A 20,507-nucleotide genomic window follows, 5' to 3' on the forward strand; every position below is an offset into this window, starting at 1 on the left:
TTAGGATAAGATGGTGCCTGTCCACTAAGAGCTTTGTAAGTGAGAAGAAGGATCTCAGATTCCATTTTAGATTTTATAAGGAGCCAGTGCCGAGATGCCAATACAGGAGTAATGTGATCTCGTTTCCTAGTTCTGGTAAGTACACGAGCTGCAGCATTTTGGACCACCTTAAGAGTCTTTAGAGACTTACTAGGGCAGCCTGATCAAAAGAGAATTACAATAATCCAACCTGGAGGTAGCAAATGCATGAACTAGTTTTTCTGCATCATTTTGCGACAGGATATGCTGATTTTCGATATATTCCAAAGGAGAAAATAGGCTGTCCTTAAAAAGTGTTTTATGTGGGAGTTGAAGGACACATCTTGATTAAGAAACAGTGGCGCTGGATGCCAGATTCATGCCACCAAGGACAGTCATATCATCAGAAAAGTCTCTCTGAGGTTTTTTAGGACCAAGCATAATAACTCCAGTCTTGCCTGAGTTAAGCATCATAAAATAATCTGTACATTCCATCTGTAAATCTCTTTTTCTCACTCAGAAGCTGCCTTAACCTGGTGCCATATTGTGCCCCTTTCTAATTACCGTAGTTCACTGGCTTCTGTTCCACTATACTTAAGAAAACCTTACCGTCAATGTTCATGAGGGATATAGTCCAAAACTGGCTAAAACCTCAGGACTTCTTCTCCTTCAGAGAGAGGATTTCCCCTGCTGTACATCAAAAGTCTTCGTACTACTTGGTTATACCATACTATTAGTAGTAATCTACACAAGAATCTAAGTAGGTCAGGTGCACTTTTATAAAACCTGCAAAGGGACTCCATTTGGCCTTGGGGCTGAAGAAGCTGTTGCCTTACTACTGCCTCCATCTCCTTCCACCTTGGTGGCCTAATAACCATAGATAGCTCCATCTCTCATAACGGTAGTATATAAGGAGGAAGCCCCTTTTCTCCCCTGTATCTGAGTCTTCATTAAATGTTCTGCTTCTAGTTTTCTAGTTCTCTTTTCTTGACCAAACTTTATAATAGATCTCTATGTAGTGGTATCCATTCTATTCCTTTCTTCCTCATACAGTTGATTCGAAGGGCTCTTTGTTTACCTTGTGATATTGGGATTGTCAAGGGTTGAATATCACGCCATGCTTCAGAGCAATGAACACTGATTTCAGAGCTCCAGTTTAGCATTTTATCCAAGTTTTTGCTATTGAGCTTACTAACGATTGTTTCCAACAGAGCCACGCACTGGCACTGTTTGAAAACGCATCATTTTATTTTCTTACATGTCAATCAACATCATGAATCAACCAAGCTTTGTTGTCAACTTTCATAATTGCTTGTTTCTTCATTGTCTCTCTATGATCCCCTGACTGGGATTTAAAAAAAAACAAACAAGAAAATGCAGTGACCCCTGTAAATGAAAGGTTTTAGGTTATTGGCATTCTGGTTTTGAGACGCTGATATAACCTCCAGTGAGGGTGCTCTGCATGGCCAGGGGAAAATATATCATCCATGGCGCACACAGTTGGCCGACTGTTTGCATTCATAACATGTTCTATGTATCTGACACACTGAGCTGATGAAGCATGAGCTCCAAAGCAATCATTGGAGTGATATCCAAAGGGTAACAGTTCACATGTTGTCTTTAGTACTCAATGCATTCATACCTTTTTTAAAACATGTAATTTATCTGTTTGTGTTTAATCACTTTTCTGCTGACGGATTAGGATACTACCCGTTCATGAAACGTATATGGTTAAGTTTGGATAGTAATAAATCTTCGCCCTGTGTAGCACAGCTTGCTCTTCTGTTATTACCCCATTGGTGTGTAATAGAGTTTCCCACAGGTCCATTTTTTTCTTTAAGAGAAACTTCCCTAGCAATCAGATGTAACATTTTCATGTGGATGTTATTTTGTGAATGTTGTAATAAGAATGTAATCTGTCCCTTTTAGTGTGCCTCATTTAGTGTGGGTACATTGATGTATCATTTATTTGCACCTTTGCACTTGTACTTTAATTGCCTCCTCTCCTCCAATATTCATGTCCTCCATTAGTCATGGACAATAGATGATGGGATACACTAGTGCAACAAGCCAGGCTTTGAAAGCGCTGATACCTAACACCACTTGAGGTTAGGAGATGATTGACAATGGGGACGTTTTGAAGTCGGACCTTATGGAAATCCATTTTTATTCTTTCAAAATGAAAGTTATTTCTTTAATGTTTCAAGTTTTAGGGCTGGGACTACATGCTTTTGTCAATTATTGTAGTTTTCTTTTCCTTCTTAAACTAAAAAGTGGACTCATATTTTGGAGAGAGAGTAGATCATCATCATCATAAGTAATATTTCCAAACACAATGGACTTCACATGTCAGTCAGTCTTTGCTTTTATGCTGCAACTTCCAGGTCATCTGTTCGCACAAATTCGCTTTCTGTGATCATCTGGCAAGCGTGGCGACAAGAAGTCCCACCCCATCTAGTATTTGATTGGTCGCCTGGAAAAGCAACATCACCTTGCTGAAAGGTTGACACTTGAGTTAAAGCTTTATTAATAACGGAAGACTCGGGGCTTTGAGACAAAATCACTAATAGGGACAGAGCTGTACACCAGTGTAGCTTTAAAAAAGTGAACTTCTTCCTCTAATTTCACTTTCCTTCATCTTTGGTGGTTTGGCAGCATGTTTTCTGTTGAACTGGGTTGATATGGAGTCACTGCAGAAATGACAAAATGACCAGGTGCTGTACTTGAACTGTGTTCTATATGAAACACAGCAATCAGGCTTTGATGATGGCATGGGGCTGCACAAAAATGACATGTAGGCACTCACCTCCAATTTTTGAACGCAGAAAAAGCCCTGATGATAGCGTGTTAGCTTAGCCTTAGCATTGACAGTGAAAAGCTTAGCCTTGTCATAAATGAAACAACAAAATACTGTTTGTTGGACTTACGCACTGTATACAGCTTTTAATAAGACAAATGATGAATTTAAATCACATGGGCATTTTTTATTGTGCCATTGTATAGTTTTAGTTTTATAGATTCCATCCAATGCCATCCATCCACATTGCCAAAAAAGCGTTCAGTCCTATTAAAGTTAAAGGTAATATCAGATACTCATCAGATGAATTATTATCTAGGGCTCTATTGGTTGCAGAGTTTTCATATTAAAGTCTGAGACGCTGATCCCCCAGAATTTCTGCTGTGATTTCTAGAGGAGGAGCTGAGGAAGCTGAGGGAAGAGACCAATGTGGATTCTCTGCGGCACGAGCTAGAGAGGGAGAGAAGCAAGAGGATAGACCTGGAGCAGAAGATAAATGAAGTGCTCAAGACAAGGTAAGACAGAACCCCAGAGTGCTAACTGCATGACATGGGGGACAGGAAATGAGGGCTTAAACTGCGAGACGAGCAGAGGCGGTGTAACGACGGGGAATAATGACTTTGCACTTTCCAAACGTTTCAGTTCAGTTGAAATCGATTAAGTGTGATGGTGTGTGGGTGCGTTTGTGTGTCAGTCCCCATCCAAGTTTTATTTTAATAAAAGAACATGCCTTAGCAGTCAATGGAGGAGCATTCAATTCAGCATTTTGCTAATGAGCTCAGGAAAGAGAGTGGCTAAAAAAATGGCCAAGTCTATCCCATTTTATTAAGTAAAAGTTTTCCCCTGCAAGCATAGACCACATGTTTGGTGGTTTTCTTCCCACCTCGGAAAAAACAACGGCAGACACGGGAATGTCCACCACAACCAAAAATAAACAAATACATTTGGGAACTTGTTGTGGATGCCCTAATGAATTTTCGAGTCAATGCAGTTTGCAGCTCTCGCTCTCAACCCAGCCAGCATCACTAGCCAATCAGAAACAAGAGTAGGGCAGGTTTTAGAAACACTCGAACTTTTAGGGATCTGAATGAAAGCATCACTCATTCATGTTTGATGCACAGCTCGTTTCTGGTAGTTAGGATGGACCAACAGATGGCGACATTTCCCCCATTAATAACATTTCCTCCATTGATCTGCAGTTTCACATTTTTTTTTCCCAATAATAAATGTTTGTAATATGTTTCTGCAACTCTGACAATAGAAAAGGGAGGACACAGTATCACAGATGTTTTCTGTTAACCTCTCTCTCTCTCTCTCTCTCTCTCTCTCTCTCTCTCTCTCTCTCTCTCTCTCTCTCTCTCTCTCTCTCTCTTTCTTTCTTTCTTTCTTTCTTTCTTTCTTTCTTTCTTTCTTTCTTTCTTCCCCCCCCTAGACTGGAGGACTCTCCGCCACAGCCTCCCAGGAAACAGCAGTCACCCTCAAACAATGGAACAGGTGAGAGAATAGAAGGAGACAGACTGTGTAATAGAAGAAGAGTGGTTGGTTGGAGTCAGGGGAACTTCAAGAAAAAGAGTACAGCAGGTGTGTCTGTCTGTGTAAGAGGTCGAGGCTAATCCTGGGAAGTGGGTGAGAGCTTGGCTCTGTGGAGATGACACAGAGTGATAACAGTATGATCTGTAAGGGAGACTAGATAAACACACCTGGCCTGATCACGCTCTCCAGTGACCATGGTAAATGGACTTGAGCTTGTTTAGCGCTTTTCTATTCTTCTGACTATTCAAAGCGCTTTTACACCACATCTCACACCTACCCATTCACACACTGATGGCAGAGGCTGCTCTGTAAAGTGACCATCAGAAGTAACTAATCCCATATACATTCACACACCGCCGACAAAGCAGAAGGAGCAACTTGGGGTTAAGTGTCTTGCCCTTGCCTCTGTTCCCCTTGAACTCTGACAAATCTTTGGTGCGGTGTCTGCAAGCTCAATAAGAAGGTGATCATGAAGAAGTACCTTGTCACAACATTTGACCATTTCAACTCGATTCAAGCTGTTACAGTACATTTAGCATAAGAAGGGCTGAATCACTGTTTACAGATTTAGTTTTTATTCCCCGCAGCAGAGAAACCGCTGAAGGAGGTCTGGAGTTCACGCCTACAAAAGTGGCTTCATGAGCGGTTTGGGGTTTACATCGAAGACTTCCGCTTTCAGCCAGAGGAAAGCACGGTGGAGGCTGAGGAACCACTAAGTGCTAAAAGGTGGGTGACCATCAAGTCTTTATCCTGCGGTTGTTCAAGAATAAATGGAGTCGAAGAGACATGTTGCTTTCACTTGAAGAATAGAACCATATTTTATACTCTGATCCTGCATACTAGCGAATATAAATCAAAACCATACAAAGGCATATATACCTTTGACATATGCCAGCAATGTTTCAGTACATTAGAGTCGTTTACTAAAGTCAAGTGAGTTATTCCAGGCTGACGAACACATATAGTATATTTAGTAGCGCAGCCTTTGTGTCTGATCGTATGGTGTGTCTGATTTTCAGTTATGTGTTTTCCATCCAGGTTAACAGAAAATATGAGGCGGCTCAGTAAGTATTGAAAATACATGCACACAAAAAGAAACTGTTTGTAAAAGCACAGTGTGAATTTCTTTTCTCTCATGTAGACTTTTATTTTGGTAGCATTTCTATTACTGTTCAGTAGCCACTACAAAATACTGTATGATATGATTCTGTGTTATTCAATGTTGACAACCCCAAAAAATATGGATGTTGTACTAGTTTTAGAACCTGTTTCTGTCTTTTGTTTTTGCCTGATACTCCAATTAAATCTGCCTTTTTTTTTTTTTTTATGAAAGTAATCAAAGTACAATTTGACCACCAAACTCTGTTTTTCAAAGTAAAAACATTTCATTTAGAAATATATGATTTTCTTTATAATTCCAAGATCCTTGGCATCAATATTTATAAGCAGAAAGTTAACTAAAAAGGTCATCAAATATATCCCTGTACCTTTGTTTTACCAAGAGCGAGGAGCCCGGCCAGTTACCAACTTTTTAAGGAACCTCTCCGCCTTATCTAATTGGCACTCCGTCTACACCTCAGCTATTGCCTTCATTGTGAGTATCACCTTCATTGAACTGCTGCACGTTTGTGCTTATAAAATGACTGTTACACAGCCCAAATGGTTTATTAAGGACCTGGAGGTGACACCTATGGTAACTTATCAGATTTCAGGTGGGGCCCAGGTCACCCTGACTTAGCCCTGATACCGCCTCTGCTACTCAGTCAAAATGCCCATCCAGTTATAGAGCTCACCAGTATGACTGGTGAATAAATCTAGTAATATCTACAATATTATTTGCCGATACAGATAGTCACTTAATTTGCTGTTATCGGCTGGCCGATAAATCGGTCGAGACCCAAATCTCTTTTTGCTGTTTAAAAAACAGACAGATAATCGATCGAATTTTGTGGTTTTTAGGTGGTTTTCTTGTTTGTGTAAGCAGTGTTTGGATAGGCCTACCACACACACATTTCCTCTTACCACCTCCAGGGACAGTAGGGGTCATTGGTCTCTGGAATCCTTATTTTGGGGGTCGCAAGCTGAAAAGTTTGGGAACCCCTGAACTAGACTATACTAGAAACTGTCTAACTGTCTTAAGTGGTACCCTGTTTCCTCTTGCCTCCAGGTCTACATGAATGCTGCTTGGCATGGCTGGGCCATTCCCATGTTCCTCTTCCTGGCTATCCTGCGCTTGTCCTTAAATTACCTTATAGCCAGGTAAAACCATTTTTTGCTTATATTTCTCTAGTGGAGAAGCAGCCATTGTGCTGACTTTTTTTACTATAACTATACTGCCGAAGGTTTATTTAGAACTTTGTGGAATAAACCCTCTAAAACTTGACTACTGAGGCCAGTTTTGCTAACAGCTGCAGCCACTGCACAGCTTAGATGTGTAAAGCAACTTGAATACATTTATCAAATGTGTGTACATGTGACTTGGCAGTGTTTTTTAAAGGTTCGACAGCCCACAACATAAATATTATGTAAATATCCTCAAAATAATTTTGAGTGGGCAGACAACTCTCTGGATGTCGACTTTAAAAATGAATAACCTGGTCTTCTTAATCACAACAAATCCCTTTAAGGTTTGAGAGTAGTTTGGTGGTCTAATTTAATTAAAATAAAAACAAATTTTCCTATTTTTCAGAGGTTGGAGGATTCAGTGGAGCATTGTGCCTGAGGTCTCAGAACCTGTGGTAAGATGACTTTCAACTTTTTTTACATTTGCTTCCTGATTCTGTTCATAAAAGGAAACACATGTGTCAGTTTGAGGTAAACATTAAGTTATTTTGTAACCCTTTTCTATGTTTTATGCAGGAGCCTCCAAAGGAAGACTTAACGGTCTCTGAAAAGTTCCAGCTCGTACTAGATGTTGCACAGAAAGCACAGGTACGACACTACACACTGTCACTCGTCAGAAGAGTTTGTAAAGATATTGTAACGCTAATAGTTCATGCAGTGATTCAACTTTTCTCAACAGAACCTGTTTGGTAAGATGTCAGATGTTTTAGAGAAGATCAAGAAGTAAGTAAAAAAAAGTGTGGGAAGCGGTCAAATAGAAAAATAGTTAGATCTCAATTAATGATTGACTTGCATTATATTTTCTCTCTTTTCTTTGTGGATTTCTGTGGACAGTCTGTTCATGTGGGTTCAGCCAGAAAGTACCCGGAAACTTTACATCTGCCTCTGGATAGTCTTCATCACCTCCTGCGTCCTGCCTTACAAACTAATGGGCTTTTTAATGGGTAAGAGACGTGCATGCACACAGACAAAGCGTTTTTTTTACCTTCCTGACGCACTGTCAGTACAACATTTGCATTTATACAAAGTTAATACTTAGTCCACATGTGACAATATCCAACACGGACAAACAAACGCATTCATACAGCACACGTGAATCTGCCCCCCCTTAGCACTAGCATTAGATAGTGAAGATCACTCATGTCAGTACAGTCTAAGACAGTGTACTAGTATTTTAGAGCCAGGAAGGAAGTAAGTGAAGAGTTTTTGTTTTTGTTTTTGTTGAAAACCTCTTCTTCTGAACACACTGAAGCATACCCTGTGTTTGTTTTCTTTCCCTCTTGTCTGCAGGCCTATACGCGGGTGTCAAGTTCTTTATCATAGACTTCCTGTTTAAGAGCTGTTCGAAGCTGCGGGACAAGTACGACACACCTTACATTGTGTGGAACAATCTTCCCACGGACCCTCAGCTCAAGGAGAGGACCAACGCCACTGTGTCACGAAGGGTAAGGGGGCAGGAAGATCAATTCACAAATCTGTTTCAGCTCTTGTCTGCATTTACTTTCCCTCCTCTTCACTACCTCACCTATGTAGTATGTTTTTTTGTTTTTTTTTGAAATGCACATTTAAAAAAAAAAAGGGGTTGACTGGTTACTCAATGTGGTCAAAAATTATGTTGGGTGCTTATTGAAAACTGGAAAATGCTATTTAAAAGGGTTGGAAACCAGGCACTCCGAGTATGAACAATGTAAAAATGAGGTAGGAAATACTTAAAAGACCTTGATTTTAAAAGCTAAACATTTTTAAAAAGCCAACATGGTTTGACCATATAGGTTTTCATCAAGGCTGTTTGGCCACACCTACTGCATATGCCATCTAGAGCCAATGGTAGGCAGTCACATGAATCAAAGAAAGAAATGACAGGTGATAGCTTGGATTCAGAACAGACAACATTTTGGGGAAATTTAGGTTATTAGCAAATAATTAACCAATGAGCTGGTTTAAAAGGGGGAAAAAATGACAAGATCTCTTCAACTTAAAGTAAAATGTGAGGTGATGCATCCCCAAATGAAGGTAGCAAACATTCACACATTATTCATCTGAGGGTCAGGTTGCACCCGTCATGTTGGCAACCTGCTAGTGGCGTCAATCTGCCTCCCACCACTGTGGTAGGGCAAAGACACAGGAACCATCAATAAAGAGATCAACATCTTAATACTCCTGTCAGGAACACATTCTGCCCTCAATCTGAGGACACCACAAAGTGTGTGTTAAGAGTTGAGTATGTGCGCATGTATGTGTGTATCTTTTGCTGTGGCGGCAGTCACAGTTGTGCCCTGTTGTTTCTCTCTCTCAGCTCTCTGGCACTGAAAAGGTAGGGACTGTAGTGTTTCTCGCTTTGGTTCCTCTAATTCACCTGGTTGTAATGCCAGCTAAACCTCAAAGCGTGTGCAAGTGCAATTTGTAAAACCCCTCGGTACCCACCGTCAGTGTATGTAGACAGAATGGATCAAAATGCATTAAAAAAAAAAAAGAAGAAAAAAAAACAAAAAACATTTGCTGTACAATTTCATAAAACATTTTTTTTAGAGCTCGACCGATTAATCGGCCGGCCGATAATATCGGCCGATATCACAGATATGTGCCGATATTACTAGATTTATTCACTAGTGAGCACAAGCATCATCACCTTCTAGGGTGTCAAGTGGTGAAGATGCGCAGTTACTTTCCAGTCGAGTAACCATCTTGTCTTCATAGTATATCTTTTCCACAAATGTTTGATAATTCCATTTGTGGGATCATAGCAATTAATGTGTTTATCTATCTAGCCCTACAGATCGAATATACATCTAAGAAAGATATCGGCCAATATATCGGTATGGGGTTTTTTTCTCTCCCCCAATATCGATATCGGCCCCAAAAATCCCATATCGGTCGGGCCCTAATTTTTTAACGTCATTATTAAACATTCTTCACTTAACTTAATTTCATGAATGTACTAACCATTTGATTTGATAGATTGAAGACATTTTTGATCCATTCTTGTAAATGCTTTGTAAGAAATAGTGAGCTAAATAGTTCTTGTCCACATAAAGGCGCTCCTTAAAAGATTATGATTTTAATTTGAGCTCATGAGAAGTCATGTAGACTCCTAGAACGTGATTGATGTTAGGTTTGTAACTGCCTGTACGGTTACTGAACCCCTTGTATAGAGAGTACTGAAAAGGCTCCTGTGGCCTAAACAATATACTCTATGTAAATGTACTATAAACGAGTATTTCTTTTAACTATGGTCTTTTTCTGTCTGTTGAGTGATGGATGGCCTCACTCTGCTTTGCACGTTCCATCTGAGCCTGCTGCAAAGAAGTGCATATGCAGAGGAGCACCTGATGTAAAGCAAAAAAAAAAAAAAAAAAATCCGCTGTATCCATTTTTGCCACTTGTCTCAGTATCTCTGGGAATGTTTTTGGTTGGATTTTTTAATTTTTTTTATTGAATGGTATGACATAATGTATAGAAATACCTGATTTTATATTCTTCTCTCTGTCTTTTTCCTCCTCTCCTTCATTATCACCCCGTCTTCTTTCCCTCCGTGACTGTTTCCCACATTCCCATTTTGTCTTCTTCATTATGCTTTTTTTCTTTGACTTCCTTCTCCCCCCCATCATCTTGTCTTTATCGTCTATGTCTCTTTCTTCACACTGCGCTCCTGCCCCCCCCCCCCCCCCCCCCCCCCTCCTCCCGCCTCTCTCTCCAGGTTCAGCCAGTGGTTTCTCGAAGCAACCTTGCCACCGTTCCATGTGGAGCCAGCAGAGAGGAGGACACAAGTCGCTCCCACAGCACCAAAAAGGGTGCCTTTCATGAGATCTTTAATCTGCAGGAGTCAGAGCGCCCTCTAGCGGGTGAGGGGAACCAGAACACAGGATAACAAAAACATCCGTCTCTGTTATTTAGGTTGATTTCTAACAATACTTTAAAATGAGGTGTCCGTATTGTGAGCAACATTTTGACTCTTTTTCTGTCCTGTGTGTTTCTAGTTTGTGAGAATGGCTGGAGATGTTGCCTCATTAACAGAGACAGGAAGATGCCAACAGACTACATCAGGAATGGGATGCTCTACGTCACAGAAAAGTAAGTTGGGCATCTTCTCTGAGAAGAACATTTGTCAGCATTAAATCTTCATCCATCTGCCTGAGGGAAAAAGAAGGTACTTTTAAAAAGAGAAGCAGATGGGATGAGAAGGTTAAAATTTAGAGTTTTTGTACTTGTGCTCGAGCATTAGTCACCGTACCTTGCTGAAGCACACCTCGTCCAACTGTGCCAGGGCCAATCGGAGCACTCATACTAGTCAAACGAACTGGAGATTGGGGGTCAAACATTCACATTGCATTGTGTGAGTGTGCCCAAAGAGCTATCAATGTTTCCTTTCTTTCCTGTTTTATGTTCCCCTGGAGTATTTGTGATATGTGACTCAACAAGTGAAACAGCTTGTTGTGGGGGGGAAAAAAACCAGCAAAAGAAACAACAGTTTGTGTATTTGTACTCAGCTATTTGCATGTTTTTCTCTCCCCAATCAGTTACCTGTGCTTTGAGAGCTCAAGCTCCAAATCCAGCTCTTCAAAGAAGAATAAAGTGATTAAGCTTGTGGACATCACTGACGTTCAGAAGGTATTTTCTCTGAAATGTTAACTATTTCAAAAAAAAAAAAAAAAGGTCGACAAAGAAAATAATGAATTGTAATGAATGTGAGGTGTTGATTTGTTATGTGACTATTTGACTTTGCTTGTTTCTCTGAACCCCTCTAGTACAAAGTGCTGTCAGTCCTACCAGGAAGTGGTATGGGCATCTCAATAGCCACTCCCTCCACACAGAAGGTAGAGTATGGAGAGACTTTAAACTGTCAGTTTTCTGTGTATTTGTAATTAAGCTCCACCAAACAGCATCAGACTGGTGGAGGTTGCATATTTGATCAGCAGTGGTTTCCAGACTTGAACCGGTTGTACAGTAGATCATTGATTCACCCGGACTCCAGTTATTGTTTGGAGAATGTTGAATCTGACCAAGCCATAAACCAAGTTCTAGCTTTATTGTTTTTTTTAATTTATCCAGATTTATTAGAATTACATTGCATCCATCTTCCAACTCAGAGCTGCATTACCTTGCCAGATAAAGATATTAACTACCATTCATTTCTGTTTCTTCCAAGCCATTGGTGTTTGGTGCCATGATCCACAGGGACGAGGCTTTCGAGGCCATCTTCACCCAGTACATGAAGATCCTGACCACCACCAAACCACCGGCCAGCACGGAGCTCTAAGCAGCCTGCATCCCAGAAAACAATTCTAATCCAAGGGTGGAGAGCTTCCTCAGATTCAGCTAGGCCGGAGGATGCTTTTAAAGACGCCACACCTTTGTGTACTCAAGTCTTTGGTCAGATTTTTTTTTTTTTAAAGATCATCGGCCTGCTTTAGTGGGTTAGTGCTTGAGTATTTTTTTGAAGGAGGGTATGTGGACATTTTGGCTACATGATGATGATGATGTAATTAAGGGACACATCCTGGCTCTAGGAAGAATGAGGATCTGTGTGATCGAGTAACAATCAGAGCAAGGCTGGTGAAAAGGGCTGGTTCTCCTCTCCCACCTGACTGACTGACTGACTGACTGGCTAAATGTTTTCCTAACTCACTTGTTGATGTGCTGTGTGGGTCAAATGAGGCTCAAAATAGCATCAAGTTGATCATCCCCCCCCCCCCCTTTAGTCGAGTGAAATTCAGTGGTAGGATGTTTGAATTGCTCATCAAAGCTAAGCGAATAGCATATCAACATAGACAGATTAAAAAATAAATAAATAAAAAAGGCCCTGTTCAATATCTGTAGGAACAAATAGGTAAGTCAAATGTTTTTAAATCAGTGCAAAGGCAACCACTCATGTTTAACTATTCAACTGGCTAACTGGTGCCACCTGGCTTTGGCTCAGAGAATTACAGTATGAATGTGTGACGGCCAGTTTTTCTCTTAATGTGTAGTAACTGTGAAAATGTCAGATCACCATTTCACTGACATAGAGCCTTTTCTCTTAGTTTACATTGCTGCTTTCTTGATTGTTCACATCTTTGTAGACTATATTCATGCAGCAAAAGTTCATTTTAAGTCATCTTCAAACTGGAAATGTAGTGCAGCATCAGGTTTGTAAGTCTGCATATTGACACCATGTCATGATTAATTTTTTTTTTTTGTCCTTGTTTCTTTACCAATGTCTCTGAAATGAACTGCCTTTGGAATGAATACATGGTGGTCCTGGAGCTGCTGATTATGCCCTGAGACCAGAGCACAACTACTGTTAGATGGTGCAAACACTGACTGCCATTTAGAACTCGGTGACACACAGAGATGAAAAAAGCCTCCTGTGTCTCATCTTCTCTTTTTCAAGACACAATCTGTACATATACTGATGCTTTTTTCTTTTTTCTTTTTTTTTTTTTTACTTCAATGATAGTCTCCCTGCACTTTATCAAGACATCAACTGGAATCTCTGAACATTGTGTTGCAGGTAAAAGACTTAACAATACTCTCAACTTCAGCTGGTATCCATCATTAGTGTTGAACAAAAAAAAACTGATAGTTACAGAACTGACTGCAGACTATTTGAGCCAGCAGAGGGCACTCTTCCTGTCTTAAGCGAAGCACAAATAAGGTCTAGACAGAAACCTTGTTAATTGCTATATTGAAGTTTGATGCCGCAAACCAGACAGACTTCCTAAGATCCACAAAAGAAGGTACTTTGACTAGAAATGCTTACAGATTACTGGAAAAAGGCACTTTATTACAGTGGCTGGGAAGTGCCAAAATTGCACTAGTAAACGTGTTTCTCATCTTGCAAACTTGTTTTCTAAAATGTGTATTTGTTTTGTCCTCGGTAAGAAGTGTTTCAGTCATTTTGGTTTATGAAATGTTTTCCAAAATGTAAATTTGTCTCAAGCTTTGGAAAAGTGTTTCACACTTGGTAATTTCGGTTTGCACTTCCCAGCCACCGTACTTTATACTGTTCTGCAGTATTTCACCCTTTGAATTGTAAATCTTAAATATGAAAGATCTAATTTACATTAGGGGCTGCTAATCTGCCTGTATGATAGTACATAAGCAGTATTATTTAGTCTGGATATAATGGTGAAACCATTGTTTTGTTTTGTTTTAGTCCAAAAGTCTGGATTACAAGCTATAAAAAGCCGGTCTGTTTATCCATACTTGTTTCTCGCTCTGTCAAGCGACAGTCAATATAAACTGACGTAATGCTTTTCTTAACCTATTATCAGATGATTCATGTACATTTTTTAAAACATGAGTACAAAGATAAAGACTGCACAGATTTTTTTTTCAGCGAGCTTTATTTTTTAGAAGCCATAAGCAAGAATAAAGCAGGTCTTTCCTCTTGCATAATGGTGTGATATGTAGATATATAAACACAAAAATACACCAGACACTTGATTGTGTTCTGTTAAATGAATGAAGATATGAGATTCAAAAGATTTCTCAAGATTTTTTTTTAAAGATAGATAATATAGTAACTATTAAGGCCCGACTGATATGGGATTTTAGTGCCGATACCAATATAGGGGAGAAAAGAAAATCCGATACGCTATATCGGCCGATATATTTCTTAGATCTTTGTTCAATCTGTAGAGATAGAGACGCACATTTATTGCGTTGATCTCTCAAATGTGGATATCAAACACTTTTGGAAATGATTTATAACGAAAGAGAGTCACTTAACTGGAAAGTAACCACGCATGTAGGTGCGTCATGGTGTGACACTGCAGAGTGTAAGTGCTTGTTGTTATCTATATAGCACACTCTGCTGGTAACAGTCAGAAAAAGAACAACTGTGTCGTCCAACTAAACTCAAATTAAATGCTATTTGACTGGTAAATTTAGTAATATCGGTGCATATCTGCGATACATTAGCCGATACTGATAGTCACTGGATATGCTAATATCGGCCGGGCCGATATAAATTGGTTGGGCTCTATTTACTATTTCACCTTCCATGATTTCCTATTTACCGTAATGTAATGTCTAATGTAGAATAACATCTTAAGTGTGTATTTCCATTTTTCCACTGGATTTTTTTTCTTTTTTAATTTTCATAATCCTTAATCACACTTTTCTGAAGTAAACCAGAGAATGATTCTGTCATCTTCCCCACACATTAAAAATGTCAAGGTGTCTCTTTAAATCTTTGGATGTTCTTTTATAATAATTTCCTGTTAGAAGTATCTCAACTGGATATGAAACTGATCAATGGACTCGTTTTAAGAAATGTATTATTATTATTAACAGTTCAAAGATTATATAGTTTTTTTTGTTGCATAAAACATGCATAACTATGATTACGCCTCCTATAGAAAAGATATGGAGCCATGAACTTTTTAATTTGATTTGGGAATAACTGGATCCACAAACGGGGACAAACAAGTCAGATAATAGCGCGAGTGAAATCAGTGAAGACATTTATGTCATTTTTGTGCTCAGATGATTCAATGGAGTCATATCTCTTACCTGAAGCCTTCTGTAAGCAATGAACTGGAGATCAGCTCTTGGGCTACTTTGATAAACCTGACTGCACGCAGATCAAGCACAGAATGTATCATGTTTTAGTTTTCTATAACTGTAATTGTTTTTCTTTTGCCAAATGTTATATTTTCTGACTGCCATATACTGCCTATATTCATGTCCACAAAAGTTTGGTCAAATTAAATGTTGGTATCATTTTTTTTTTTTTTGTCATGTTTCTTCACAAGCTGAATTCCTTTAACTGACTTTGTAGAAGTCATGAAAACTTGATTGCTTCTTTTATTAGTGTCTCAGCTCTCATTGGCTCTGCAATACCCCCATGGCTACATTCTCTCGTTTAACTAATTAGAAAGTCAAGTCACAGTAACAAAAAGAGAGTCATGTTAAACCCCAGTGTTGAATATATAACATCACAGTACCTGACAACAGTGTTGTTCAATTCTCTTTTCTGTACTTATATTGGGAGCAAAGATAGTCAGTGGAATAAAACAGCAACATGTCTGTGTTTTTTGCATTTACTTAGTCCATCCTGTCTTACCAATTTGCAAAAAAAAAAAACAATAGGCTGAGCCCAAGGCTTATTTCTGCCTCTTATACAATTTTATCAGCAATTCAATGAAGAAAATCACAAAAGCAGATAAACTCTAAATTGTTTCTTAATACTTTTATGTTGTAATCATGAATTCATTTGCATTTTTACATGAATCTTTTTTTTTTTTTGTTAGACGTGTCTGTGTGTTTGTTGAGGCTAAGTTAAGTGGAACATTAATGACTTTAGTGGATCATTGTCTCATGATTCCTTTTTGTTTTCTCTGCCCCACCTTCTCACACATCAGTATTTGCTGATTTTAACATGTCTGACCTCCTCACAACGCCTTTCCCAACCCACAACCCACTGACAAACTCTAGGCTTTTTCAATCTCTTGACCTTCTGCAAAGATCCAGAAGGGGGCACTGTAGGACCTGCTAGACTCACTATGTTGACCAGGGGCCAACTTGCATGCTCAATACACCTGTTTCGAGGGAATCATGTCACCAGTGAGGGTTAGGTTATAATCAGTTTTTTTACATTTCTAATTCTCTATATCTGTAAGAATTTATCTGATCTCTATCTCTACCTGATTGTTAGAAGTGGATTGTTACCGAGCCCCTGAAGGGACATGAAGGAGAATGTTTTGCAGCGTTCTTGCGACATTTTCAGCAGTTGAGGTTCTGGTGAGAGAAGATGACCAGCAGGTAAGGTGGCTGTACATCGAGGAGCTCCACAAGCTTCAGCAGAAGGAGGGTCAGCGTCTAGGCAACAAATTGAAAATGGCACACATCCAGGGGTATTGTTTTAACAGAGTATTATGAGACGGGGCTCAAATCCCTAGAACCCATTTGGGGTGGGGGGATACAAAGCCCCCATCAAGCCAGCAAACAAACACTGTGCACAGGCCCTGTTAGAAGAAACAGAGTCACTTGTTTGTGGGCTCAGAATGACAGGACAGAGACAACAACACACTTGTACATGTGCACTTTACACACAAGATAAATGCCATTTATGCTTTCATTGCTTGTGTCAGAAGTGTGATGGCCATCTTTGAAGATCTGGTAGAGCCGCCAGCTTCGCCAGCAAGCTACCTTTAGACCTACAAACTCAGCCAGGACCCCTTGGAGCTGTTCTTCTGTGCAGTCAGAGCACATCAAGGTTTTAACAACCCCTCCTTGTGAGTCATCAGGTGAAAAGAGGCACAGGTAACCGTCTCCTATGCGACAACGCAACCGTCATTGCATCACCACTGCGTGCAGGCTGGATGTGGGGCCAGTTGAACTTCCTGTACCTGAGGCTGACAGTCTGACCTACTCCATGTTGAGAGTCTACCCGAGTACAAGGAGGCGGCGATTTCTTACATCACAGGCTTCATTGTCAAGAAGATGAAACGGAAGATTGCCTGCATGCCTCGCTCACAAGCACTGACCTCAGATGACTCCGTTCAATCGTTTCCTTTGAAGAAACAGAGGTGGACTCCAGAAACCATCATCAGACATCTCTGCAGTTTGCCATGTTACACAGAAAGATAATAACAAATAACAAATAATGATAAGGCTCCACAGGGAAGAGCAACACCTGCAGCAAATGTTACCCATGTTCGGAGAAGACTCTCTTCCCACGGCTGCACAGCCACATATTTGACGTGTGTGTTGAAGCCAACCATTTCTATATGTTTTGGCGTGGGATGGCTTCTGCATATCCTGCAAAATTAGATCATATCATCATATAGCAAGGAGATGGACGGGTAGAATAAAGAAGGTAACTAAATTATGCTCACTAAATGATTTTTTTTGTGGAGAATAAGTACAGGGAAGTTAATGTCTATCAGTTGTACATTTTTTGCCTCTTGAAAACTCTGTGCAGCACATCAGTTTCATGCTCTGTATTGCAACTATCTGTTAAAATGCATTGTCTCTATTAAATAAATTAATTCAGATTAAAACATTTAGCTGACCTGTTAGCCTCGAGCTGAATAGGCTGTCGGTGAAACATTCCGAAAGTGTTCACAAAAGAATTGAGTTTTCGGATGTATTCTGGTGAATGGAGGGTGGTGTATGTGTGTACTGTGTGTGGCACTTCTGAGCTACCATGCAGAGGAAGACAAGACAGCGAGTAACATTACTGGGTGTAATTACTTCAAGCTCCATTAGGAACACAATAACATCTGTGCTTAGCAGAAAACAAAGTCCAGCGTGCTCCCAGATGTGTTTGTACGTGTTCTACTGGGTTTTGTGTGTGTGTTCTTTGCACAAACAGAGTCTGCCTAATTAAGTGAATAACAAGTAATGATTAGATCGCTCCAGCAAAAGATTCCCTATTTGCTCACAAAGCCCCATCTGAGGTAATGACTTGTCACTACAAACACTCGCTTGGCAGTGGCCAAAAAGTGTCACTTTGGATTCAGCGAGTCCAGCGTGAACTGCACTGGTTAAAGCTACAAATGATCTTCTTCTAGCTTTCAGACAGGGGACTTCTCTCTATTCTCGTCCTGTTAGAGCTTAGTGGTGCATTTGACAAGATCACATCCTCTGACAGAGACGGCTTTAAGTTGGTTTCAATCCTATTTTTATTTTTTATTTAATGCTTAAACTGTAAGGCCACATTGTTTAAGCTTAAATAAAGATTAAGCCTAGACAGCCAAATAGTGTCACAATATTAGCTTTACATAAATTAATAATGTAAAACAATAAATAAAAAGAGAGAGCTGTGACTGTTCTTTGCAGCAAAATCTCTGGAGGTTGCCACATGTCATGGTAACTGCATCTGCTTTTATACAGCTGAAACCTTTGAAAACTTGACAAGATCCTATTGCAAATCATAACACGAGAAAATAATTTTCACATTTAATCCAAATATTAGATGGGCTTATGATAGTATGGATTTGAGAGCTCTCTTCAGGATGTCAGTATTATATCAAAACAGAGATTGCAGTTTATCACATTAACCGAGGCAGTTGTTGTTGATGAAATAACGTAGAAGATGTTTCACAATGGGGATAAACTTCCTGAGGTAATAATCACTAATCACCAGACTTCCCCTGGTAATACTTCTGCTGTCCTGGGAGGGCATTAGTCTGGTTTCAGTCTGCTCTTCTCCACAGCATATCCCTGATGCAGCGATTATGATCGCCTCTCTAGACCAGGGTGGAGGTTATTTATAATACGTGGGAAGACACAAGGGCTAAAGCATTTGAACTAAAGTGAACCATGGTGGGGGGAAATGTGCCAAGGCAGCGAAAGGATGTGCTAGCACAGCAAGTCTCAAGCTCTGCCCTCTAGTCTGTTGTTTACACACACTTTTCATTTATGTGTGCTCGGACCCATCTACCACTTGTGTTGAAAACTGAATTCTGCAGCAAAGTGACAGGAGGCTTTTTAGGATGGACTCCATTGTTTTTAAAAGTCCCTTCTTCATTTGAAGATGATGTTTTTCATATCCCAAAGCAAACTTCTAATTCACTCTGAGATATTCTGTGGGCTCCAAAACCACTGAGCTCCCAGGCGACATTGCTTGGTAACCTTCTCCACAGCAGGTATTCCTACTTGAGGAGTAAAGTCAATAATTCACTGTACCCACTTTGTCTGGTACAGTACGTCTGCCACCACTAGCCATTATCTCCAAAAAACTGCTGGCTCTCAGAGGAATCCTTGTCCTTTTTTTTTGACTGGTGCGACACATACTTCAAAATGTTAGTGCCAATGATGATGTTATCCTTTTGGCCAGCATCTAGCAGGACTGGGAGTATGCACTTAACGCCATATGTCAGTTCCATCACCATCATGCACTTTGGGCTCACCCGTTACCCTCCTCAGCCAACAACTATGGGCCTTATTCACCAACCACTCTTAAGAACACCAGTCCATAGTTTGGTTGTAGCCATTTGCATTTTCCATATCCACTGAGTCTCCACAGCTTCCACAAGCCACATCCCTGTGATCTGAGCCAACAAGGGAGGCTGGAATTTCATCAACATCCGAGGTAAAAAAAAAGTCAAAAGGTAAAGACAGCTCCGGTGCAAAACTATCAATCTGCCAGTTTGGGCATCCTTTATCCTCTACGCATTGATCCCAGATCTCGCTGATACAACATCATGAGGGTTTGAGTCCCATTTGTTAACGAGCTTCATTTTGCCTCTTTCCCCACAGTTGGCCAATAAAAACTCGCCATTGGAAAGCCCTTGACTTTGCAGTTGTAGAGTCTGGTTGGACATGCTTGCTCATCGAGGATGTGTTTCAGAGAAATCCATGAAACTTCACACAAGTACTGCTTCAACACAGAGACAAACTCATTATGGTCCAATCGCTATGTCATCCTGAAGCACATCCTGGAACATGATGTCAATAGGGAGACGTGAAACCGGCCCAAACATCAGGTAATGTGATGGTGTTGGAACTGACATATGGCGTTAAGTGCATACTCCCAGTCCTGCTAGATGCTGGCCAAAAGGATAACATCATCATTGGCGCTAACATTTTGAAGTATGTGTTGCACCAGTCAAAAAAAAGGACAAGGATTCCTCTGAGAGCCAGCAGTTTTTTGGAGATAATGGCTAGTGGTGGCAGACATACTGTACCAGACAAAGTGGGTACAGTGAATTATTAGTGTGAATGCTGAAAGCATTCACACTAATAATAAAATTTTTTGCAGTAGAATAACAATAGTGTGAATGCTGAACTGTACCCACTTTGTCTGGTACAGTATGTCTGCCACCACTAGCCATTATCTCCAAAAAACTGCTGGCTCTCAGAGGAATCCTTGTCCTTTTTTTTG

General features: G+C 40.1%; 1 protein-coding gene across 3 annotated transcripts in view; it reads left to right on the forward strand.

The window, feature by feature from the left end:
• Positions 1-15,399, forward strand: part of gramd4a (GRAM domain containing 4a) — a 29,907-nt gene extending 14,508 nt beyond the window's left edge. For 2 of the 3 annotated variants that reach the window (XM_065951360.1, XM_065951362.1), the window contains 16 exons: positions 3,210-3,330; positions 4,248-4,309; positions 4,936-5,074; positions 5,387-5,412; positions 5,851-5,942; positions 6,516-6,607; positions 7,038-7,086; positions 7,208-7,279; positions 7,371-7,414; positions 7,526-7,635; positions 7,982-8,136; positions 10,389-10,533; positions 10,669-10,762; positions 11,209-11,299; positions 11,437-11,505; positions 11,838-15,399. In XM_065951360.1, coding sequence (XP_065807432.1) covers positions 3,210-3,330; positions 4,248-4,309; positions 4,936-5,074; positions 5,387-5,412; positions 5,851-5,942; positions 6,516-6,607; positions 7,038-7,086; positions 7,208-7,279; positions 7,371-7,414; positions 7,526-7,635; positions 7,982-8,136; positions 10,389-10,533; positions 10,669-10,762; positions 11,209-11,299; positions 11,437-11,505; positions 11,838-11,948 — 1,472 coding nt within the window. In that variant the 3' untranslated portion in view covers positions 11,949-15,399. The remainder of the gene's footprint in view (positions 1-3,209; positions 3,331-4,247; positions 4,310-4,935; positions 5,075-5,386; positions 5,413-5,850; positions 5,943-6,515; positions 6,608-7,037; positions 7,087-7,207; positions 7,280-7,370; positions 7,415-7,525; positions 7,636-7,981; positions 8,137-10,388; positions 10,534-10,668; positions 10,763-11,208; positions 11,300-11,436; positions 11,506-11,837) is intronic. The other variant, XM_065951361.1, reaches the window with a different exon arrangement.
• Positions 15,400-20,507: the final 5,108 nt, after the last annotated feature.

The sequence above is a fragment of the Labrus bergylta genome, chromosome 23 (assembly GCF_963930695.1).
Source record: "Labrus bergylta chromosome 23, fLabBer1.1, whole genome shotgun sequence".
NCBI classification, from domain to species: domain Eukaryota; kingdom Metazoa; phylum Chordata; class Actinopteri; order Labriformes; family Labridae; genus Labrus; species Labrus bergylta.